Source organism: Haliotis cracherodii, unplaced genomic scaffold (genome assembly GCF_022045235.1).
Source record: "Haliotis cracherodii isolate W230 unplaced genomic scaffold, xgHalCrac1.p SCAF_16, whole genome shotgun sequence".
NCBI classification, from domain to species: Eukaryota; Metazoa; Mollusca; class Gastropoda; order Lepetellida; family Haliotidae; genus Haliotis; species Haliotis cracherodii.
This window is the reverse complement of record NW_027266271.1, coordinates 12,988,949-13,015,510: the sequence shown is the minus strand read 5'-3', so window position 1 is coordinate 13,015,510 and position 26,562 is coordinate 12,988,949. Positions and strand designations below refer to the sequence as shown.

The window sequence follows — 26,562 nt, the reverse complement described above, 5'->3', positions numbered from 1 at the left end:
TGACCTACGGTCCTTGGCCCATGTTATTTTACTTGGGTTATAGTGTAAGCAATGGGAACAAGTTTTCTCAGAAACTGATAAAGTTAACTTATCCAAGAAATACTTATCAAGACTGAATAATTTTGTCAAGAGAAGGGAACATTTGCTTGTATCAATTTCACATTGAATCATTTTTTCTGATGACGTTCCGAGTGCCAATCCTTCAGACTCTATGGGACTCTTTGTTATAGTTCATATTCACTACTATATAACAAAAGAAAGTTCTAATGTGCCCCATGGCGCTGGATAGTGATAACGTTTTTTTCTTGTTACATTGAGAAGACTAGCTGTTGTATAAGTGGGGTAGTGAAGTAGACCAGATGGACCTAGTTGCACATATAGGGCAGTGAAATGAAACCTTGAGAGAAATTGTTAGGTTTGTTGAATGAAAAGCTAGCCTAGCTGTTGCATATGTATTATAGAGGCTTAGTTGTTATATGAGTACAAGTGGAAAGAATTGTAGAAGTGAGTGGTGGTTATGAGCGATAGGTTTCACTAACTACATAATACTTAACACATTTCAGATACGACTCCTACCTACATCCATTCTCCAGTCAGCTCGCCACTCGCGACGGCTTCTACAGCGCCAACCGCGGCATGTACTCGCCCGACTCCCTCTCAGCAGCATCCAGTGATGACAGCCACAAGAGGAGGAAGAGGAATGGGCGGGGTAGCTTCAGAGACAGTGCTTGGTTCGCTAAAGATCAGCAGAATCAACGACGTGAGTTCATTTAAATGGGAGAGGCTTGCATTATACGAAAATATCAATAGTAACAAAAGAAAAAATGAAGCTAAACAAGAAATTAGAATGAAAATTGATGAAAATGGGATGGCTAATAAGAGTGCAAATGCTGAAAAAGAAACTTGGAATGAAACTGAGATTAATGCTAAAGGTAATGACAATGAAAACAAGTACTGTTTGTTTGTTAACTGTTAAACGACAGGGACAGCTATGTTCAACATATATCACGGCAACCTGTAAATAATCGAGCGATTGATATTATGAGGAACGTCCCTCGCTGTCAGGATACAATGGCCCACACGGACACCACGCCTGACATCAAATCCATTTAGTTGCCTCTTGCGAGATAGGAGAATGTTTTTAATCCGGCTTTCCTACAGGGTTAATCACTGAAATTCAGATTAAGGAAATTAATAGGGATGTGCTGAAAACGACGATAAGGCTTTATGAAACTGATTAATATTAAAAGGTTAAAATATTCAAAATGATATCAACAAAGAAAATATATGATTAGATTATTGTGAAATTGGCAACCTTCATTGGAAGATAAATAATGATACAAATGAGAATGAAGCAGACTGAAGATCTGATAAACATAGTCTTAAGTCAAACTATTAAATATTATCTCCGACACTATATTAAACTGAGAAGGACACGTACTGTTCAAAGTGGCGTTAAATGAATTCACGCAATATATCTTTCTTAGATAAGCCTCATGTATGACATCGTTAAGATCATAGCAACACATTGATTGGAATAAGCTGCGTAGTACACAGAACATTTAATACAGCTAGTAATAATGAAGTTGTCAACAACTGCTTCTTTGTACAGTATTTCAGTTTTAACACTGTCTATCAGCTTAAAGGAAGCTCTAAGTGCAGGTCTTAGAAAATCACCACTTCGGCAAAACTCACCAGCACGGGTATGATGCTCACAAACCAAGAATCATTATCAGGAAGAATATGGGATTCAAACCCAAGATAATAAGATTCTGGCACCCAAGGGATGCAACTCTGAACAGCAAATTGCGGCGTCTAAGACTACTTGGCCACCCGTACACCATATACACTGTAGTCAGCTGAGCATTGGATATTATGTTGTACTCGCAGAGAAATCGATCACATGTGCATTTTATTTGCATTCTTGTGTTTGAAATGGGGCTTAACACATATTTTTCCCGACAGCTGATGACAGCGACCTCTCCAACTTCTCCTGGGACTTCCTGTACCGGATCATGCCACCCAATGAAACAGTGAGTATTGCTGGGACAGTAGTATAAAAATATATTTAGTAGAACGTATATCGTACACATAAACCGGTGCGTCACTTCAACAACAGGGTAGCTGAAACCTTGTACATCAGTGTGTCGTCACACAGGTGAAGTTGGTTTGTTTGTGGTTTAACCCCGCCCTTAGAAATATTCCAGCTATATGCCTGCGGTCTGTAAATAATGAAGTCTGGACCAGACAAACCAGTGATGAGCATCGATCCACGCAATTGGAATGGATGACATGCATCAACCGAGTGACCAAGCCTTCACGAACAGATCTATTTAGTTGCCTCATTCAAGAAGCATAGATTGCTGGGTACCTATATTCTTACCCTGAATCCCAATGGGGTCACACGGATGAAGGGCGTTAGGCAATGCACATACCATGACATCCTTATGAAGTAAAATGTGTGACCGAAGTTCTTTGTTATTTCCATTACGTCTACAATTGACTGAAATGAAACTGGGGGAAGTATGTGTATAATCCAGACTTTTTGATACTTCATGTAGGCCCGCCATTGGATAATAATGCTTATTAGATATTTTGTGCATGACATATAAGCTTGTTTAAAATGTTTGAACATATGTAAATCTAAAATTGATACTCGATCATAAATAATTTTAACCGAATGATGTTCCATACATTAGTTTTAGGCACGACCCTTTCTTCTCCTCTTGGGAACCTTCATGTGTCCAAACAATGACGTCTGATTTTATTCATCGTGTGTTTTAGGAACCTATTTTTTTTTCGGAATGTTTTAGCATATGAGTAACGCCTTAAAGCAATAGTCTTTCATTGTGACCAAAGCCGGTTCTGATCTGGAAAAACATGTCATGACGTCTATGTTTGAATGATCATGCAGTTACGACGTAGTCGGAATCTTACCATGACTTCTGCTTTTATGGAAAAGGGTTTTGTGGCCTTTAATCAGTGAGGATATTAGTGATGACTGATCTAACATAACCAGTCCAAGAATTCGTGGAATTGTGATCAGGAGACGATGAGCAGAAAACTATAGCACTAAAGTGAAATATGGCGATGTGTTATGTACATCTACAGTATGCAAGGTAAAATATACATCATAAACTTGTGTTATATTTCAGTTCGAGATAAGAAGACCACAAATCAACGCCTCCCCCTCGCCGAGATCACAACTGAAGGTAAGGTTCTACATCCATTTGACCATTCAGTAATAACATATCCAGTGAAGACAATGTATGGGTTCACTCTAATACACGCACCTCCGATATTGCGGAGGGACACCATGATCCCTGCAATAAGGTCACGAGTAACACATTACGTACGCATTACGTATGCAGGGTGTCCGCCTCATCGGTTGAAGTATTACAAAAGTCATACAATTATAATGGTTTACCAAGTAAACCCATATAACTGTAGGGGCGGTGAAGTAGTCTGGTGCTTAAGGCGTTCGTTCGTCACGTCGAAGGCCTGAGTTCGAATCGCCACATGGGCACAATGTGAGAGGACCATTTCTGGTGACCCCCGCCTAGATGTCACTGAAGTATTGCTAAAAGAAACGTGAAACAAAACTCACACTCAGTTGTATCACTCATGACTGTATGATACAGAATATACCTTTCGGAGCCACACTATCCAGATAACTGTACATATACAACCCTTGACCTGGCCCAGTATCTGCCACTGTGTCGTTGTGCACCGTTGCCAGAGTTGCGTGTTGTGTTTTTGATTGGTTTTTTCAGAAAGCTTATTTTACGTGCATAATTGCTGTCGAAGGGTTAAACAGGTGTGAATGCGAATGTTCGCAGGGTGAGAATATGTGGGTTACTGACTTTTGAATGTGTGAGAATATCTGCATGTAGTATATTGTCTTATGAATGTGTCAGAACATGTGATATATTGTCTTGTGAATGTGTCAGAACATGTGGTATATTGTCTTGTGGATTTGTCAGAACATCTACACGTTGTATATTGTCACTGAATGTGTCAGAACATCTGCATGTGGTATATTGTCTTTTGACTATGTGAGAACATGTTGTATATTGTCTTGTGGATGTTTCAGAACATCTGCATGTGGTATATTGTCTTGTGAATGTGTCAGAACATCTGCATGTCATATATTGTCATGTTGATTTGTGACAACATCTGTATGTGGTATGTTCTCTTGTGAATATGTCAGAATATCTGCATGTTGTATATTGTCTTGTGACTGTGTAAGAACATGAGGTATATTGTCTTGTGAATATGTCAGAACGTCTGCCTGATGTATTATGTCTTTTGAGAACATCTGTATAGTGTGTATTCTTCTTTGTCTTGTGTATTTTCGGGAACTCGAGTACATGGTATATTGTCTCGTCTCTTGTGTTACAGTCCAGCCGCCAGCACCCCAACTCCAGTGCCTGAGACACCTGCGAGAAACAACACAATCTTCAGTTGAGATAAATACGCCACTAGCAGGCGTCTTGTGCCACTGAATTATTCATGGACACGCTTGGATATTCCAATTATGCTTGAATGGTATTGACATTTAATTGTCTTTATGTGCCATGGACTAATCCTTATAATCCTTGATAGTGGATGGTGGGTATACGCTTGTCATACTTGGTTTATGAAAGCCCACTTTCATTATTTTGAGATATGATATTTTGATATATGTTTGCATCTTCCGTCTTTCATCTGAAGAAATCAACGATGCATCCATTGAAGACAATGTACGCTTCATATCCCCTTATCTCATGCAGTATAATAGGTTTTTAACACATTTGGGAGCATATAACGTGTCGACAGTATTGGGCAACTGAACACACGTTACTGGATATCATTCACTGTGGTCATTGCTTGGTCTGTTATTCATTGTAATATCAATTAATACTTAACCCGTGAAGATCCGGGATAGAATATGTCTACAGCAAACCCATGCTTTTTTTGTAAGAGGCGACTATGCTTGTAAGAGGCGACTTACGGGACTTGATGCATGCAATCGTTTCCCAATTGCGGCTGACGTGACAATGTTTCGTGCCATCTTAATTATTTGAATATCTCAGAAATTTAAACTAGGAAAAGTTATTTAACCATCCCAATTGCATCTGTCGTAATTTCTGAAATTTTATGTCCTTGTTTTCAATCGCATGTTACCTCATGCAAAACAGCATCGAAGGATCTCTCTGGGTGCTATGTATAAAACATATAAACAGTGTATACGTTCTGTTTTACTAAGATGATCACATGTGACGACAATAAAATACGTGTCACAGTTAGCGTATGTATATCCTTGTATCCCCGTGTTGTCATGTCATGACATTAATCCAACAGGACAATGTGGTATGACGCATTCTTCCACACGTTATATTTTCTTTGTTCTTATTTACAGTGATTACACTGCATGAAAGTGATACAGTGAGATTGATACACACATACACTCATTTGAAACTTCTTTTCGAAAATGAAATTATAACTTTTGTTTCACCACAGCTGATATTTCCGTCGAGGATTAGCCATGATATGTGCGAAACAAAACAAGTTAGGGATCATGAATATTTGGGGGGATATATTTTTCTGTAGTGAAGACTTAACACAAAGTTTCATAAAACTATCCCCCAAAATATTCATTATCCCTAACATCTTTTGTTCAGTATACCTTTAAGGGATCATATGATGTTGGACCATAGAGTATGGGGATTGCTTTACTAAAGCAGGGAGATGTGCTCTTTTGTTGACCTTTCAACAGACCATTTTTGTCACTGTGTCAAATGATACTACCCTTGTCATAGTCTTCATGCTGTTATCTTGTGTGTTGATAACTTGCTGTGTTGATCATGATGCAGCGGCTGGTTCCGCGCATGTCACTGACTCACTCACTACAGATCTCCCAGCATCACAGCCGTTGCAAAACCAAGACTGAATATGATAGACGTGTATTTACCGACGGACAATAACATAGCCCTGACTCCTGAGGATGGGTAAAATACAGGTCACAATGGGAAACTATGCAGAATGTAGTGAAAGTAAGGTCTTTTGCTCAGGAAATGTATCGACACAGTAAATGTAGTGCTTACTCAGTACTCGACCTGCGCACTTTGAGGATACCTTCACGTACTTGCGACAGCGGTAGAACCCGGAGGTAGTAAAGATGAGCTTTCAGCATTAAGAGACAACGAGGACGATGTCCGAAACTGCCTCAATTTGCTGTGCAGAGTTGTGCGCCTTAGATATGGTGGATTCGCTTATCTTAATGAAATCTGAGATTCGCTCAAAATAGAAAGATGAAAGACAAATGTCAAATGTACTTGGGTATATTTTTAATCTATATAAAACTATTGATACACATAACGATTGGCGAAATGCATTCGACGCGGTCTCTAATGTTGAAGTAAACATCCAGAGATCCGTAGCGCATGTTATTTGGAGAACAACAGATTAAACACATACATGTCGGTGTTCATTCTCCCCAGATTGTTGGGTGTGGTCAACATCGCACAGGCGATAGTTAATCGACAGTCATTGTAAGTTGGAATAAGATCTCCGTGTTAAATTTGCTAAATAGCCATTTATAATGTAGATTAGTCAAGTAATTCAGTATTGCACTTACACAAAATCACATTTAGGCGCTGATGTAACCCCCTAGAAAGGGACAAGACCGGGGTACATAGCCCTAGGGGAGGGTGGGGGTCAAGGTTTAACGTTTATGTGATAGCTTGTCATAACTATACAGCGATTATCTCCCTTACGCGTATTGCAGTCATTAACACAGTTGGATAATCTTGGTTACTCTATGAGAGTGTAACATTTTTAAATGTATATACATATATATGTATAGAAATAAATGATGTCGATATCTTAAGTCAGGAACCATACTTATAATGTCATTGTAAATATATTCCATGTATGCCAACCGTGTATGAGAGATTAACAAACCATATTTCATTACTGTTTATGTTATACATATTTACTAATAAAATATCAAAGAATTTACCTATTCTTGAAATAAAATATGTATTTACATAACATGTATCTTGAGCAAAGCTGAATAGGTCTTTCCTTGGAATGTTCACAAGTACTGACAACGCTACATCGTGTCTGGGAGCGTTAAATAAGCAATAACTATAAATATTTATCAACTCTCTCTAATACGCTCAAATCAGCCTTCATCATGTAGAAGCACAAGAGTGAGTGAGTTAATGCTTTACGTCACATCGGCAATATTTCAGCCATATCGTGACGATAGAAGCACTGGAGCAGCAATAAGGGCCAATATGGGATTTGAGCGGGCCAATATGGGATTTGAGCGGGCCAATATGGGATTTGAGCGGGCCAATATGGGATTTGAGCGGGCCAATATGAGATTTCTTAAATAACTTTGGAATCCTAATTTCAATGTTGGTTTTGTTGATGGTTCTGTACTGCTTGACGATACAGAAACAAGTGTCAACCAAGCGAAGTGCCATATCAAATCGGCCGAGGCTCAAGGAGAGGCTATCTGAACGACCACTGCATCGAGTTTATGTGCAGTGTGTTGAGAGAACCAGCAACCCTGTGGAGTTCCTGGCTTGGATGAAGTTGGATGGCCTAAAACATGTGTAACAGAAAGCTCTCTGTTTGCTGCTCAGGACACAGGAGTCCATCCATGGTATGACCCAGAATATGTAGAGGGCGTCGTGGAAAATGATAAATACAAAATTCTTTGGAATAGGGCCGTGTACAGCCCCAGAAGTATCCAGGCCAACAAACCTGATCTTGTCCTTTTTGATAAATCATATGAAATCATTTATATTATTGACTTTTCCGTCCCTTCTGACACTAATGTGATTGACAAGATTGAGGAACACAATGGCAAATATGCGGACCTCGCTTTCGAAATGTCATGCTTGCATCCCAAGTTCCAAGTTGTCCGACTCCCTAATGTTCCCGGTGCCTTATGTTTGGTACCTCCCAATCTGTTGACTGACATTGGAAGAGTACCCGGCTTCCTGCCAGGAATACAGCCTTTCTGACAATCTGGATAATGCAGAAGGCTGCAGTGTCGGGGAGTCTTCACATTCTTTGAAAAGCTCTCGACGGGTTCGACTTCCTAGGAGAAGTCCCATTCGCTGTCTGGGCTGCGTGTAGAGGGGGCAAGGACCCTGAGCTGATAATGCATTTATTTTATCTAATCTGTATATAATAAAATAATAACACAATTATTGAACTTAATAATAATAATAATAATAATAATGATAATAATAATATCAGCAGCAGCAGAAGCACAACTGTTACTACTACTATGTATACAGATTAATGATACTTATTATTATTATTATTTTTTTATTATTATTATTATTATTATTATTATTATTATTATTTCATTTACATTGCGCCAGATTCCATTCACTAAGTGAATGCTCATGGCGCTGTATTATTATAACGCAGGTCAATGAATCAGTGTGCACTCGACATCTTGCGTTCGAGCGTTTTCTTTCAAAGAACAGCGTAGCATTTCTTATCGCAGCTACGCCTACTCACTGTCTCTTGTCCTCCTTCTGTGTTCTGCACGTATACCCATGCCACGCCTAGCGACATCCCTATATCAGAAATATTCGTGTCAAATTTGTCAATTCAGTTTGCCTGGACTTCGACCTCCCCCAGCTATTGTTCGTTTCTCACCGCCGCAATCAGCAATACTCCAGCAACAAGACGGCGGCGGCATGTTCACAATCAAGTCTGACTAAACCCAGTGATTGATACTGTCCAACTGCATCAGCACACGATGTAACGCAATCAACCAAGTCACTGAGACATTTAGTCGCCTCGTACTGAACACCGCGACAGATTAAATCTTCACCAACCCAACTAACCACCACTACACACTGAAACTTCACCAGCCCAACTAACCACCACTACACACTGAATCTTCACCAGCCAAACTAACCACCACTACACACTGATTATTCACCAGCCCAACTAACCACCACTACACACTGAAACTTCACCAGCCCAACTAACCACCACTACACACTGAATCCTCACCAGCCCAACTAACCACCACTACACACTTAATCTTCACCAGCCCAACTAACCACCACTACACACTGAAACTTCACCAGCCCAACTAACCACCACTACACACTGAATCTTCACCAGCCAAACTAACCACCACTACACACTTAATCCTCACCAACCCAACTAACCACCACTACACACTGAAACTTCACCAGCCCAACTAACCACCACTACACACTGATTATTCACCAGCCAAACTAACCACCACTACACACTGAATCTTCACCAGCCCAACTAACCACCACTACACACTTAATCTTCACCAACCCAACTAACCACCACTACACACTGAAACTTCACCAGCCCAACTAACCACCACCACACACTGATTATTCACCAGCCCAACTAACCACCACTACACACTGATTATTCACCAGCCCAACTAACCACCACTACACACTGAATCCTCACCAGCCCAACTAACCATCACTACACATTAGAGGGCCGGGTACCCCTGCACACCCACCCACCCCTCCCTCTGGAACCTCGTTGTTATGAAATGTTTGTGTACGCTATGTCCATGTGCAAATAAAACTGTGTATGTGTGTGAAGGTTTCTATGCTCACGCTGTGTGGTTTACCTGCTACCCCTTATAAAAACGTGTACCGGGTTCCGGGCTGAATTGTATAACCTTATCATAGGTCAATAAGTAATCACGTGATGAGCCTGTTTTATTTGATCTCTAATGAATACAATAGCAGTAGGAATTTGGCCACGTGACCAGCTGTCACCTTCAGAATCCTGTTCATGTTATCAGTGGAGGTAAGTTTTGTCTTTTCCTTATCCTCAGAACACATTTCATATGTACGAAAGACGAAACAAGGACTCAGTACCTCATACTTGTCGTTTTTTAAACGCCGCCTTGATTTACCCTTAATATTGCCGGCTGTGATAAGCGCATCTCAATGCTACTTCCTCTAAACGATTTTGATTTTGACTTTCCGCTACACAGAGACGCGGGAGTAGTTTTTTCGTCAAAGATCCCGAGGCTCGCTAAATACATAAGGACCGCCTCCGTGGTCTAATGGTAGAGCGTCCGCCCGAAGAGCGGAAGGTCCGGGGTTCGATCCCCAGCCGCGTCATATCAAAATACGTTAAAAGATGATATTTGTTGTTACCCTGTCTGGCGCTGGGCATTAAGGACTCGTCGGACAGGAGTCAGTATACTGTGTCTGAGTGGGGTATTCATGTTAAACTGCGGCATGGTATCTCAGTGTTCTAGAACTATAAATCGTTATCAGTCCAGACTAGTACAAGCAGCCACACACATTCACGTGCATGCACTTCGCTATATAAATGCAATAATCTTGGACGCGACGTTAAACCCCATTTCACCTCACCTCACCTCAATACATAATGTTTATTCCTAATTTGGGGATATCTACCAATCCCAAACACACAAGCGTGATAACCTCTTTATCATATAATGTCACTCTTCAATTCTGTGTTCGAAAACTCTCTTCCCGTCTCTCACAAACTTTACCTAAACATTGCCTGTATCCTGGAATGTGCGTATTAATTTATATTACGTCAGAAGGTAAGTGGTGTGTCAGTCAGACAGTGACAACAGTCAATATAGCTCCAGCTGAAACATGTTTCTTATACAGTGGAGTAACTAAATATAGGCAAAACAACAACTGCCTCACAAATTATTTCTACTTGCCTTCGCGGCAATCCACCCGTCTGTCCCCTAGAGTAACTGTCCGTTATCACGGGGAAGCTAAACTAACCCTAGTTTATGAGACGTCACGTTTGTTTATAGTATGTCTGTCCTGTCATGACGTTACGAAGCGCGGCTCGATGCACACATAGCGACAAAGCGAAACAAGGTAACAATTCGGACATATTTAGACCAAATCCAAATGTTATAATTTGGGGAAAAGGTTCCAAGCCGCAGAGGTCTAGCCTACAAGCACAGCTATGGAAAGTTGGAAACTGATCCCGTTTGGCTAGTGTCCTCGTTAAATTGTTTCGCAAATTATCTCCAAAGTTATCAAAACTTGTGAAATAGCTTGGCTACGTCGCAGTTAGACAATGATTTTCAGTATATTAGACTATTCTTTTGATAATGATAGCAATTATCACAGTAGTTGCTCCAGATTCCCGATGGTTAAAAGCGCGACGCCATGTTTGTTTCTAAACACTGAAAGTAGTCCCAACTTGACCTTTGACATTTGCATCTCTATCCGCATATAACCCCAACGGATATCGTTCTATCCGTTGTCTTTATCCTGCCGAAAAACCTACCCAGAATATGATAAATGTACTTATCGAGTTTGAAACCGGGCGGTAAAAAAATGTCATCCACTTTGGCGCTCATGAATGGCGAACAAACATTCATGCCAACTGGATGAAGCCAACCCGGTATGTACATTGAAAGTTGCATGATCTAGAAATAATTACACATATTTGAAGTTTTAGGAAGGGAATAATGTTGCCGTTTTCGTGGCATTACGATTCATGTACATTTTGGCTGGGTTGTTAGTGCGGGTTGTTCCGAATCGGAAATATATCAGGAAAACACTCAGTAACTCGTGTATGCGAAAAGTCAATATTATACTAGACCTACTATTTATATAATAACAAAGTAAAACAGAAGCATTTGTATATCTAAATTACACATCTACATGTTTTTTAGTCACGTCACTTGTGTGTAACCGGTAGGACAGGACAATCTTACACTTTCCCAGATCACCTTGTGTCCATTCATATACTTTTCACCGCTAATTTGCATTTTACGCCCAATGGCATTTGTTTCGGCAGATAATCGAGACTGGTTATTCTCTGGCGTTGACGTTATATATTATCACGGCATCATTATCACATCTTTCAAATATAAAGAGTTCGACAGTGTAAGTTTTACTTATTGTTCTACTCTTGGGACTATGAATTGAATTCGAGACAGCCGGGAGTTCGTAACATCAGTTCAAAACACCCACTTTGAACAAAGTAAAAAGTTTTCCTGGACCGGATTGTGAGGTCAACACAGCTAAGGATTTCGACATATCCGAGTTCGAGAAAACGGGGTTCGACTGTATGGCATGAGTCACAACTACCTTTTGTAACAAGATATGTTTCAAAAATATCTATTTTCCACTTGCATCAGATAAGGCTGCCGGACTCTAAAAGTATACACCACAACATGACTGCGAGATATCGGAAAGCAACAAACGGAGGTGGTGTTGTAAAAAAACATTTTCACGCACTACAATAGACTCTGTAATCCGATAGGATAATATGAAATACTAGCGTATCCCAGCTGATACGGTGGTTTGTGAGACATTGTTATCGGCACGTTTTGTTGTTGTCAGTATATGATTGGAAGTTTGAATGCGCGTCATGCAACTCTTGCTCAATAGTTGTTTGATTAGGGACACACCATTCATGGCCCCAGTAAAGCATTCAGTGAATTTTATGGTAGATATGTGTGTGTGGTATGGGATGTGTGTGTGTGTGTGTGTGTGGGGGGGGGGGGGGGGGGGGGTATTTCGAACTTTGACGCATCAGTGATAAAAATGACGTCCCAATTCTGTCATGTACCATGTTATCCCGCGTTTTATTCAGGTGAACAATTGACTTTCTTTTGCATGTGTTTGTGACGGGTGCCAACGCGGCTGTTTGACTTGTACACAGCAGACGTAATTCAAAATTAGCATATCGCTTTTACCTGTCCGTAAAGTCCGTAAAATATTAGCATGCGTCTTATGACGCTCTTTGAAATCATCGCTGTAAGAGCGTGCTCAATTGTACATATTGACACTAGAATATTGCTCGACATAAAGGGAAAGTTAACCATTGGAAAGTTTAAGTCATCCCCCTTGTCATACAGTCATATGAAAATCCCTTGTCACTTTGAATCTTTATGAAACAGACCAGTCTCACTGGTCTCGTTTATTTCTAGTGGTGGTGGGTAAATCAGAGGAGAGGAATTGGCTGTTTGATGGTTATTGAACGATATCAGATCATCGATACACCTAAAGCTAAGTTAAACTTCTTGGCCAAAATAAATTGTTCTGACTTTGCCAATCCGACCAGAAATTCCGATTCATATTCATTAAGAAACACATCAGCAAGAAGGGTAGCACAGTTGGTGACCATGGGGACGCCAACTTCTTGCCTAACTGTCATTTTACATAGTTGTTATCAACGAGGAAGTCCAAGATTCCATATTTTGTTTTCTCAGTAAACTCCAGATGGAATTTTTGACCAATCCGAAAGTGTGAGGAAACATCAGCAAAGATTGGTGTGCTTCTGTATACCTAAGAATAGTAATGCGTCGTAATGTGGATTTGTCACCTTTAAGTGATACTAAATCTTTCGAAATAAAAGGAAAGTACTCCTTCGTAACAACAGCAGACTTGGTAGTTGAACAGTGCAAATGTTGCAACCTAAAAATCCACATGACACATACTGATTTCACAACATCCCTGTGTAAAGAAATAAGGGCAGAATGAACACTGATAAATTTAACACTGAAATATGGGATTACAAATGTAGAATCTTCGGAAATTTAATTTAGATCAGCGTCTAGCCCTCCATTTCTGCTACGAGGTGATTTCCAAAGTGAAATGCAAAGGTTAACCAAGGAATCGTCCAGAACTAAATTATAAAATCAGCTGATAACAACACAAATTCAATGAATAATCAACAAATTACAATGAAACATAAAGTTTTAGGCTTACAGTCAAAACAGCGTCAAACAAGTGGCCGCTGCCACAAGTAACATGCCTTACAATATACGTCAGTGCACTCATGACTGTCCAGAATGTTTCACCGTCGAATGTTACAGGCTTGTTTCTCTTCTTGAATCCGGACCATTGTTGGATCCTGGCAGAAATTCGGTGCTGTCAGATAGTTATCCAATCTGCTCTTGGCACGTAGACGCTGATCAGGTCGAAAACGTTTCGTCTCGCCTGGTGTCGCTTTATCAAGATATTGTCAGCTTTCTAGAAAGCGCCCATCCCGAAACTTCACGAACGATGAAGCCTGAATTGTCTGTCAACAACCAGGGGAGGTAACTCTAAATTCCACTCACTCGCTGCAGCCGCCGGGACTCGACATTTTATAAATGCTTCTATCATTTGCTACCACTGACAGTCACTTAAAATAAACTTATAAAATAAACAAATAAACAATCTCTGCTGCCTCATACAGCTAATTATTTAGGGACCTCTAAATATTGATTCCAGTTTGAAAACCTGTACAAGATGTAAACAATATGACGACCCCCACGTAACCACTGCTGGTTATTTTACTCTTAACGCTTGACAAGGGCTGTCTATTTTTCCATGATATACGAGATTGGTAACCTAAGTAGAACTTATGCATTAAAATAACAAACATCAAATAGTAAGATGTTATATCTCATGACTAATTCTCAGTAGTATCCCTATGTTCACATAACACTTAATGCGGAATATTCAGAGATGATGAATGTTTAAATTCAACCGTTATCAGAGGCGCCGATTCGACATGCAGAGTTGCGTCCCTTATGCATGCCGAAAACCTGTGATCGTTGGTTCGAATCCTAGATTTGCCTGATTATGTTTCTAGGTTTCTCGTCACCATACCCATGTGTTTCGCTAAAGTGGTAAACGTCTAAAACCTGCATGATCCCTCTGGGCTTTTCTGCCACATCAAGAAGACCTGTGATACGAGGGTAAGGTTGAAGTTCCTGGGTTCAGGGTAAAAATCGTCCAGAATCAGAAATGTTCACACATTATTTGTCAACATGATCCCTTTTATGGGATGATACTTCTTTCGAAAGTAAAAACCTTTGTTTATTTCCAGGTGCCAGAGGCATGTGTCCTAACGGGTGGAAGCGCTTCCTGTGGCTAGCAATTGTGATAACATCCCTCACTCAGGCCATGCTCAGCCCTGCTGCCGTCCTCTCTGAAGGTAACACTCGTGTATGAGATAACACATGAAGCTATTTAACTGCTTACTTGTTTGCAAGAAAATATTGTAGGGGTCGTATAAATAGCGAATAGTCATTTTTTTTAAATGTTCAAAACAAGAATATTTTAAGTAATAATTCAAAATTATTATATATTTTCCTTAATCTGTTAATGTTTTTGTCACATCTCGATATGAAAAGGGGTCATCTCAATATTTTGGCTTTTTGGTGAGTGAGTGAGTTGGGTTTAACGCCGTTTTTAACAATATTAAAGTTATATCGCGGCGTGTCGGCTTAATGAGGGAGGAAAGCCCGAAGTGATGCATTACTTGCATATTGTTAACTAATACGGTGAAACCCACGAGCACGGGTATGGTGCTGACAAACCTAGAAACATAATCGGGGCGAACCACTTTTGTTTTAAACACTTATGATGTCTTTTCAGATTATGGTAATATCGAATTCTTAGAAGCATTTCAAGTAAATAGAAACATAAATATATCAAACAATGTACAAATGGATATCAATCTCTTTTAAAAAATGACACATAAAAATACCATCGGGCGTTTTATTTGCACTTTTCTCTACCCCACAAACACACTATATTCTCGACATCCATGTGGCTTAGGCAACAAGGACGATAAAGAGTTACTGTTTAAGTGTAAGTGTAATGTATCTGAACAACTGAGTACATTCAAAACAAATTTTGATGGTGCAGCAATTAATAACCTAGTTCTAACACTAGAGGCATTGTGACGGCTGATAATTCATTTCAATTAATATTTTGCACACTTATCTGATCAGTACCTTCTTGGAATGTCTACATGACAATCGCCCTGGCCGCGGCATGAGGAGTTTGTAATTATTTTAACATTAGGACTGGATTGTATGACACTAGACAAGGTGGCGCAGTGTTTAAGAAAGCCTAAACCAATTTGGTATGCTTAAGACTCCTTGATCCTTTCTGACCGGGGTTTCCTTCACCGCTATTTTGCAAATTTTGTCAGACACTGTCATCTATTGATGTATAAATGTTTTCCAGTGGCATGGCGACATTAGTTTTATACCAAGTCCATACAAACATATTCATGGGGCCTGAAAAACACGCACAGGTCTCTGTACGGGTTCACAGAAAGATAGTACGCATCCAACGAGTCTCACAAAGAAGTGAAATATGTAACTGCAATTATTCAGATCCAGATTCAGTTTATTCAGAATTCAAGGCCATCTGACCCATAGAACATTACACATTACATTTATAGGTGCATCTTAATATCTCCTTTAATACAAATAACTTTGTACATAACATCGGACAGCTTAAACATTTTTTGTGAATTTAAAGACGTACATATGTGTGCTGTACAAATTACGTTCTACTGCATGACATGGTCAATAAAATAGTACATAAAATAATAATGAAATAGGATGTATTGAGACACAATTGTTATTGAGATATGCTGTACAGTTTATGGGGCTGTCGGGTAGCCTAGTGGTTAAAGCGTTCGCTCGTTACACCGAAAACCCGGGTTCGATTCCCGACATGGGTACACTGTGTGAAGCCCATTTTTTGATGTCCCACGTCGTGATATTGCTGGAATATTGCTAAAAGCGGCGTAAAATTAAACTCACTCACTCACACTGTACAGTTTATGTTTCTCATGTTTTGTGAACTCTCAATATCTTATTTACATAAGGACGCAGACAGACGGCAAGAGCTGTCTTTGAAAAATCCTAATTCTTTGATGATTTTATAATTCCAGAAGATGAATCTGACAAAGATGTATTCATGTTTTTATACCGGAATGTTACGTCAGAGGTGGACCTATCACCAGAGGACGCTTTGAATTCCGACCTAATCCGCTCAGAGTACAACCTTCAACAGGAGCGAGAGAAAAGAGACATTGAGTCTTCAGGTGATGGTGAGTAGAGGTGGTATCACTGGCCAAGGCTCTATCAAGCACACTGGTGCTTTCTACTACAGAATTATACATAACTGTCTTCCCAGATCGAAACAGGTATCAGTCATCACTGTTGACCTAAACGTGGAGTGGATACCAACGTCTGCTGAGAGTGGCTGGCTAACACCTGATAAGTCAGATCCTGACGGACGGGAGTATGGAATAGGAGTAAAATATTTGTTAATAGGACTGCAAGAACACGGAAGACCAATTTTCAAACGTGTGTTAAGGTTTATAACGTGTCATCATATATACCTTGAAAAACTTGAAGCACTCCCTGGAGCTGCTATTTTATGAAAACCAGCTTGCCTATAATCTAGGGCATCGAAACCAGAACATGTGCTATTCCCTGTAAGAGTAAACCAGGGCCCACTTGCACAAAGCGATCTTAGCGCTAAGACTATTGTAAGCCTATGTTAAAGTATGGGAGTTACGATCATCGTAGCGCTAAGATCGCTTTGTGTAAGTGGGCCCAGGACAACAATCGGTGCATTTTAGAAAATATAATATTGTGGACATTTCAGTGGGCGCATTACAAATCTGGTACGTGACTTAAGGAGTCTTCATTGTGCTCTCTAGGCAGTTGTATGTGGTCGTTGTTGCTGAAAACAACCGTAAAGGCCTCAACATGAAATTGTCAATATTGAACATTGTGGATGAACGCCTCAGCCCTCCTCTTCATATCTTCAGTGAGATGTTCCTGGGGTCGGTTTTGCCATTCTCGGTGCAATGCTTGTGCCACTTCCTGTAGATTAGCTACTGGTATATTTAGCGTCCGTATCTTGCGCCCCAGAATCCCCTAGATGTGTTCCAACGGGTTGATCTCAACTTAACTCATAGGCGGGTCTGGTAGCCAGACGATGGTTTTCAAAATAGATCGGATCCAGGATTTGACTCATGTACCTGTCCCCCATCAGATTCCCCTAGTGGCCATGTACAACTTCTAGTCATGGGACTGGTAACCCCACATCCTGACTGGTCCTGCTCCAAAGGGGACGGTGGGACGAAAGTTCCTTGGCAACTGTGCAGTGTTATTTTGCCGTCAGACACGCAACAAGAACCTGTTCTCATCCGACCATTGGATCTTCCTCGTCATCAGGTACCATCTACATACCGCCACGAACCAGGCCAATGGTTACTGTCATTGCGGTCTGACAGCATAGGACGCTTGATCACACTCTTTGACCTGAAACATGCTTTTTTGGGTCGATTGCAATGGCCGTGATGACAATTATCTGCGAGGCATCCAGTTCTCCTTGGTGCTGGTGCAAAGGGTCTACCAAGTTATGTGTCCAAGGTCAGCCTAGTCATGTTTCCAGGGTCAGTCTAGTTATGTGTCCAGGGTCAGTCTAGTTATGTGTCCAGGGTCAGCCTAGTTATGCATCCATGGTCTACTTAGCTATGTGTCCAGGGTCAGCCTAGTAATAGGTCCAGTGTCAGTCTAGTTATGTGTCCAGGGTCAGCCTAGTTATGCGTCCATGGTCTAATTAGTTATCTGTCCAGGGTCAGCCTAGTTATGTGTCCAGGGTCTACTTAGTTACGTGTCCATGGTCTATCAAGTTATGTGTCCAAGGTCAGTCTACTTATGTGTCCAGGGTCAGTCTAGTTATCTGTCCAGGGTCAGTCTAGTTATGTGTCCAGGGTCAGTCTAGTTATGCGTCCAGGGTCTACTTAGTTACGTGTCCATGGTCTACAACGTTATGTGTCCACGGTCAGCCTACTTATGTGTCCAAGGTCAGTCTACTTATGTGTCCAGGGTCAGTCTGGTTATCTGTCCAGGGTCAGTCTAGTTATGTGTCCAGGGTCAGTCTAGTTATGCGTCCAGGGTCTACTTAGTTACGTGTCCATGGTCTACAACGTTATGTGTCCACGGTCAGCCTACTTATGTGTCCAAGGTCAGCCTAGTTATGTGTCCAAGGTCTGCCTAGTTATGTGTCCACGGTCAGCCTAGTTATGTGTCCATGGTCTACCACGTTATGTGTCCAAGGTCAGCCTAGTAATGTGTCCACTGTCAGCCTAGTTATGCGTCCAAGGTCAGCCTAGTTATGTGTCCATGGTCGGCCTAGTTATGTGTCCAGGGTCGACTTAGTTACGTGTCCATGGTCTACCAAGTTATGTGTCCAAGGTCAGCCTTGTTATGTCCAAGGTCAGCCTAGTTATGCGTCCAATGTCTACCTAGCTATGTGTCCAGGGTCTACCAAGTTATGTGTCCAGGGTCTACATAGTTATGTGTCCAGGGTCTACTTAGTTATGTGTCCTGGGTCTATTTAATTATGTGGCTAGGGTATATATATTTATTTGTCCAGAGTCTACCTGGTTACATGTTACAAAGTACTGGTAATAGGTTTATGTTAACGTTATGCGCTTCGTGTTTCAGATGTCAACGAATGTTTGGATCCGGTTCTCAACACTTGTCTACAGAATTGCACCAACACCGATGGAGGATTCAATTGCTCCTGTTTTAATGGCTTCGAGGGGACGGGTAACAACTGCACGGGTGAGAGATTAGTAACTATTTGGCTGGTAGAAATACAGACGTATACTCAAATGTTAAAGTCTCTCTTTCGTAATGTATAAAATACACATATGTTCTGAATATAGTATGTTGTAACTTGGGGTGTTTCTGTGGATGCAGTCATTATCTGACGGTGCATTTACCAAATAAGTTTTAAAATGTTGTTTAACATTGATTGTGATAAAGCGTGTAGTGCAAATACAGTTCTATATTTTATATCCTCACCAGATGATTCTCTAGTGTTCAAATGATTTGTAATAAGGTCAGATGCAAGTGTGTGAGGCTTTAGAAGCTGATTGGAGAGTGCGTGATAGTGAAGGGAGAGAAGTTTAGAGAGGTGAAAGTACAAGAGAGAGGGATGAGAGACACGTGTGGTGAGTTGATAGACTGTTGAGCTAGACAAGGAACTGGAACAACAGAAAGTAAGTCGTCAAGAGATACTCCGATGCCACCATTGCAGGATAGGAAAGATGGTCCAGAAACCGATCAAAGGTATGTGTCTTGCAAGTGGCCTTGCTATACATGGCTACCGGGCTGAGTCCCGTATATTTCCACTATACATGTTTATGACGTATGCAAATAAAAAGTCATAAAATTAGATAAACCGTGTTTAATGTTTCTGTTGTATTTGGCAGGAATTGATGATTTCCATGGGGGGTGGGTGGGGGGTTTGGGTTGCTGTTGAGAACATCCCATCCCCCATGGAACAATTTAACGCAGACAAAAAATAATTTGGCAACAGAACAATATATTAATATCCATGACACATGAATTTACCATGACAGTGTCAACACACGTGCTCTGTAAACGTCATCTCGGGGTGAAAGTGGCGTTGGGTATGACCACCATTAGCAGCGACGCTCCATTGACGACACAAGGAAGGCTATTAGGATGTCATTCCAGATCTGGACCAAGGGATGTCGCAGCTGGACCAACGTTACCGGTTGACTTGGAAGTCAGCATAAACGATGTTTCATTCCACACAGGTTCTTTGGGCGTCAGACCTGGCGAACACCGGGTCAAGGGAGCGTGGAAATGTTTTCTGTTGTCCAATGATGTACGTGAGGACACGGGCAACGTGAGAGCGGACCCTGGTGTTGCCAATCTGTTGGTACCGACCCCAGAGTATAGTGTTACAATGAACACGAAAACGCCTAACAACGTTTTGTGCAATTTCGGTTTTAAGCATTCCAATTGTACGCAACCACTATATTTCGTTTTGTTTGTTTTGTTAGTGTGTTTGTTTGTTTGTTTAACGCCGCACTCAGCAATATTCAAGCTATATCACCGCGGTCTGTAAATAATCGCGTCTGGGCCAGACAATCCAGTAATTGATCTCATGAGCATCGATCCAAGTAGTTGGGATACGATGGCATGCATCAACCAAGTCAGCCACTATATTTCAGATACGCGTCACCCAAAGTTGCTTTTCACAGATAAGCATGTCAACGATTTACTTACTCTGTTTGAATTGACTCGGTACCACGTACGGTGAATGTGAGACGAATTTCTTACTCATGGGATTTTATTGATGCAATGACCAAGATGCTATTTCAGGGTCATCATGGCTCATCAGGACAAAGTGTTTGTACATATGATTATCATGCATGAATCTGGAAGATTCTATGGCAATTTTATTATAATTTGATCCTTTCTGATGCATATGAGTTTATGGTGTATATATGATTTCGCTGTGGTAAAATGAAAGAATGTTTCAGAGCCTCTCTGTTTCAGAAGGATATGCAAAAAAAGTAGGAACGTTGTCGTCATCTTCGTTTTTTCCCAGTCTCGTGTCATCTCTCCGTATTAGTCACCTTGCTTAATGTCTTCCAACAGCTACGAATATAGCACTATACATTTCCGTACGAATATAAATAATAACGATTGGAAAACGTTCAAAATTCATGACCAGTTTTGAAAGTTTGAGATCAAGATTCTAATGATAAACCTTTTCCACATACCCTAACATGCAACAAAACTTCTCAGTTGTATCTTGAGGCAAAGGCAGTTATTTTTTCATTTGGTTTTATTTTGTTTCAAAAAGTCCTCCCAGGGAAGCGGAGCAGGAGCAATACCCAAAATCAAGTGGATGGCCTGGTACCCCTGAGGTCACTTCAATGGTAAGGTGAACGTAAGTAGACATTGTTTTTTTGAATGTTCAGACACTCTCCCGCTTGGTGTAATCAGAGCCTGCCGGATCCGTTGTTTAAAATTGCCATACCAAATGTTCCAACCGTTCATACGTGGAACCCGTGAAGATCTGGGTTAGAATAGGTCTTCAGCAACCCAACAAGGCGACTATGATTGTTGTGGCAGGCGACTTCCGGGATCGGGTGGTCGGGCTCGCTGACTTGGTTAATGCATGTCATCGATCCCAATTGCGTGGGTCGATGCTCATGATATCAATCACTGGATTGTCTGGTCCAGACTCGATTATTTACGAACCGCTGTCACATAGCTGTAATTTTGCAGAGTGTGGCGTTAAAAAACAATAAAATTATACGTGGACCCCAATACTTAACAGCCCAACTGAGTCTATAACATTTACAATTCCTTCAGGAAATGATATACATTGAGGGGCAAAAGAAAATATACCTCGCAGCCCATTTTATCATGTTTGATTTTTAATTGAATATATCTGAAGAATATATCGATATTATATTAAAAAATGAACTGTATTCGGCACTCAAGTATTTCTACATGATTTTATTATTAATAAATATAATTTGATTTAGCTTTTTTCAGTCTAGTATTCATTCATTCAGTTTACAAGCTGTTGCAGGAATGAACGATGGTTAAATAGACATAATCAAATATAACAGTTCTTTCACCTTTCAATTACACAAAAACAAACATGACCCGTCGGTTTGTTATGTGGGCTCCTTCCAATCACATAAGGGGCGGTCGGGTAGCCTAGTGGTTAAAGCGTTCGCTCGTCACGCCGAAGACCCGGGTTCGATTCCCGACGGGGGCACAATGTGTGAAGCCCATTTCTGGTGCCCCGCCGTGATAATGCTGGAATATTGCTAAAAGCGGCGTAAAACCATACTCTCTCACTCCAATCACATATAATGTATGACCTTGTTAGGTAAAGGGCCACCGGCCCATTATACAGAGACAATACATACATGTATAAGATATCTGGCTGGACATTTGGATTGCAGGTGAGATCGTCAGGTGGTGGCATGTCTGTACTCTGGGAGAAATTAATCATATTTAGGGATATGAGTCTAACTGGCATAGAAGGGTCATACCAAGCAAGGGTGATACTCACATTCTTGTGCACAGAGTATACAGAAATTATATATATCAAAGGACAATACAAAACCAAAATATTACAATATCTCATTTCAGAAATTAAATCGGGGCCCAGATCAAGTCACCTCCTCCAGCGGTATTATCACAATGCCACGCGATCGCGATGCAAATGAGGTGAAGCGTTTGTTGCCCACGAATACGTTTCCGTGGAAATGGAATCAGGGAGAGGGATGTGTAGCAGACATATTGGACATTAGGGCCTCGTTCGAATACAGAAAGCCCTTCCATTCAGTTGGTCCTCTAAGAGTGAGTGAGTGGCTGAATTGCAGAAATAGATGTATACATTCTTGAATACACAAAACGCTTCTACTAACGGAGGTTCGTGCTAAGACCGTCATATATAGATTTACTGATATGCCAGGATAAGTTGAGTTGTGACCCGACAGTTAACACCGTATGACTGTGTATGTGTGAGTGATTGAGTGAGTATGGTTTTACGCCGCTTTTAGCAATATTCCAGCAATATCACGGCTGGGGGCACCAGAAATGGGCTTCACACACTGTACCCATGTCGGGAATCGAACCCGGGTCTTCGGCGTGACGAGCGAACGCTTTAACATCTAGGCTACCCGACCGCCCCGACTGTGTATGAGGTCCGCCCACTTGCGCGTACCATTGTGAAGAAATTGGTAGCGGATGGTCCGCGACAAATAGTATGATGGATTTGCGTGTGTCGTGACTCGGATAACGAGTTCTAGTGTTGGGTTCAGAAACACATAATAGTACGTGCTGGTGTGACGTACCCGATGACTGAAAACGCTGATAGCAAATTTCCATAGATAACAATTGAGAAGTATCGCGAGAATGAAGGGAATTCATTTCCTGTTAAAATGGAATACTTTTTTTAAGCCCAGAGAGCAATAATCTATAGAGTCATGTCATTCATCACATTATTGTGAACGTTGAGAACATGGTGATAGTTGACTCAATGACATACTTCTTAATTATCCCCATGTGATTGTTTATGGGGTTTCAGATTGCTGAAAACGTAATATTGCCAGTTGGATTTACAATGATATAATTGGATAATCACAGCACTAGTCTTCACATCTTGATGTCTTTTAGCATAGATCAAACAGACAAGTGGCAATGCTAACTTTTGACAATGTCGGGTGTGACCACTATTTGCGTTGAAACAGGTGTGGCAGCGGCGGGGCAGTGACAACACAAGATGACATTGGCCCAAATGAGCTAGAGTTTCTGGTCATGTCGTAGGCGTCGTGCTTCTCATCCCAGACATGTTTAATGGGGGAAAAGATCTGGAGAAACAGACGGAATTGGCAGTACAGCAGTGTAATGCTGCTTCGAAATGCATGTTACAGCACGTGCAACTTGTGGACCATCTTCCCGAGGCAAGAGCGTCCACTAGCCTTTTTATCTGGATTCAACCCTTGCCACATCAAACCCAATTTCCTGTGCTAAATATGATTGGACTATCAGAGAACGTTTCACAAAATCCACGACTGGTACACATTCGCATGAAAGTGTTTTACCGCTGCCTGTCTTTGTTGACGCAACGATTGCCTATGTTTTTGTGTCAGGGATGAAATCGCGAATGTTTTCGTCATCTGATCGACGAGGTCGTTGCCTATGGTAGTGGAGCAATACGAGATAAGAACAGCGATCTGATTGGTTATTGTGTTTTCATTAGAAGGGGCACAACTCGTGATCTATGCGAGGTGGCGCCATGATCGAGCCAAAAAATGTAGCCTTGATGTGGCATGGGTAGAAACTAGGCTTTGATATAGTCTAGTGGACATGTTTGCACCTGGAAGATGCTTGTGGGCAGGCATTATCCTGCTGCAAAGTTACGTCACATCCCTGCATTTGCACAAAACGTAGAACATGATCTCAACGAGTTTTGATGCCACCCCATACCATTACACTTCCACCCACTACTGACGACGTTGTGTAACGCAAGCGTCGTTGAAACGCTCTTCTGGCCGCCTGTTGACCCTTGCACGACCATTAGAGCTGTCCAGGACCAATCTGAGAACAGTATACTGTCCTAGTCTTATCTTCCTGAACCTCAGATGCTGTCTGTCTACACCAAGATTGGCGTACCTGACGATGACGTGGAAGGAAAATTGGGCGTATCGCTGGACGTCAGCGCCGGATGTTGTGCTCCCCTAACCGGTTGCATACGGCTCTGTCACTAATTGGTCTCAACCCAGGAATGGTCCGAGTTGTTAATATGGCAGTTTAGTATCGATTCCGAAGATACACCAACCGAATATGGTAGTCTTGTTGACTCGGCGTCACACGTGGACGACCGGCACGAAGATAAGTCAGTCTCCACAAAAATGTTTCAGTGAAAATTAAAATATCTGGCAACTTCGTTTTACGAATTTCTGTTTGCAGCATACCCACGGCGCGTGTACATTAAGTTTCAGCAAGCGTTATTTACGGTTAAGTGGTGTTTTTTTTGCTAATGAGCACCTGATAGCTAAGCAATCATTGTGTGCTGTTCACATTCAAAAACCACGTGCGAGTATCATGCTCTCAACAAACACGTAAACATCCAAATTGTGCGCCGTGCGTGCATATACAGGTGCAAATTGTGAATCACGACCTTGAAGTAGATATGACTTCATGAATGTTACTGAAGATGCATTACTTAATTTCAAATTAAATTTATTTTCATTGAACTTTATCTAAAGCATAGTTACTTTTTCCGTAAAATATAGTCATATTGAGTTGTCTTATCTTTCAGTTCACAAGCAGACACATTCAGTGCGTGAGGAACAAGGATTCAACACAGAACTGCACCCCTGCCCACCAATTGGGCAATCTTTTAATAAAAAGACCCGGTCGTGATAAAGTGACAGAACACTTGCGATTCCTGATGCAAAATCAAATGTCAGTTCTCATACTTTCAGAACACAAACATATTTTCAGGAATGTCACTTTCTTCAAATCATACAGCGATTATCTCCCTTACTTTCATTGCAGTCGCCATTTTGTTTCTTATCACCAGAGACCATATAATAGATTATTATATATAATAATCTATTATTATCTTTTATATGATCTCTGTTATCACTTATATCCGTATGGATACCCATGTTGTACATATTTATAACACACAGCTGACGGTAACCTATTCGTTTTATGCAAATCTGTAGTGGTCAAGAACCGTACTAGTTTTTTTTGTACACGAAAACACAACATGTAATCTTGAAAAAGAAATAAATGTTTTTGTTTCATTGATTCATAGTCTGCGTTTTACAGTTCATGGCATGTTCTTGTGGTTTTAACAATATCTCTTTTCTAAAATACCATCTCACCTCCCCGAGAAGTCTACAAGTGAGATTTTAGACCGCTGTTTTGTTACACAGTATATCTACACTGACACTGGCTGAGGACAAGCAGAATAAGATTCAACTTTAAACCTGCGTAATAACTATGTTGAGGAGCTCGAGTTTCATGTCAACATTACTAACATAAGAAAACGGACCATGTTATAAATATCAGTAGCTCTGCCCAAGTTAAGTCTACTAAACCTGCACATATTACGATGCATTAGACCAGCCACGTGGTCCTGTAAGGTATGTTGTAAAATATGAAAATTGTGAAATAGATTTAGCATGCTAAAAAAAACCATTTTCCCTGCCATGTTTTGAAGGATAACTGCTTAATGACAAAATACGTAATGAGGGAGTCTTCGGTTTCCATTGTGACGATCAAATCGACGGTAGAGATGTTATTTAATGTGTTCGAACTATTGACAAGTATCGGGAAAAACTCTTTGAGGAAGCGATTCTTCCTGATGGCCAACCCCTCAAAATTATTGTTGAAACCCAGTGTCA

At 40.9% G+C, this 26,562-nt stretch overlaps 1 protein-coding gene and 1 long non-coding RNA gene across 2 annotated transcripts; both read left to right on the top strand.

The window, feature by feature from the left end:
- Positions 1-1,997: 1,997 nt before the first annotated feature.
- On the top strand, positions 1,998-4,419 carry LOC139463720 (uncharacterized). The gene is made up of 3 exons (XR_011653053.1): positions 1,998-2,033; positions 3,156-3,212; positions 4,402-4,419. It is a non-coding gene; the product is annotated as an uncharacterized lncRNA (long non-coding RNA).
- A 5,376-nt stretch (positions 4,420-9,795) lies between these two features.
- On the top strand, positions 9,796-25,513 carry LOC139463398 (uncharacterized). Its single transcript, XM_071244655.1, has 6 exons — positions 9,796-9,828; positions 14,857-14,964; positions 16,723-16,881; positions 19,298-19,417; positions 21,480-21,566; positions 25,467-25,513. The coding sequence occupies exons 2-5, from the start codon at positions 14,868-14,870 to the stop codon at positions 21,557-21,559; spliced, it is 456 nt and encodes a 151-aa protein (XP_071100756.1). The 5' UTR covers positions 9,796-9,828; positions 14,857-14,867; the 3' UTR covers positions 21,560-21,566; positions 25,467-25,513.
- Positions 25,514-26,562: the final 1,049 nt, after the last annotated feature.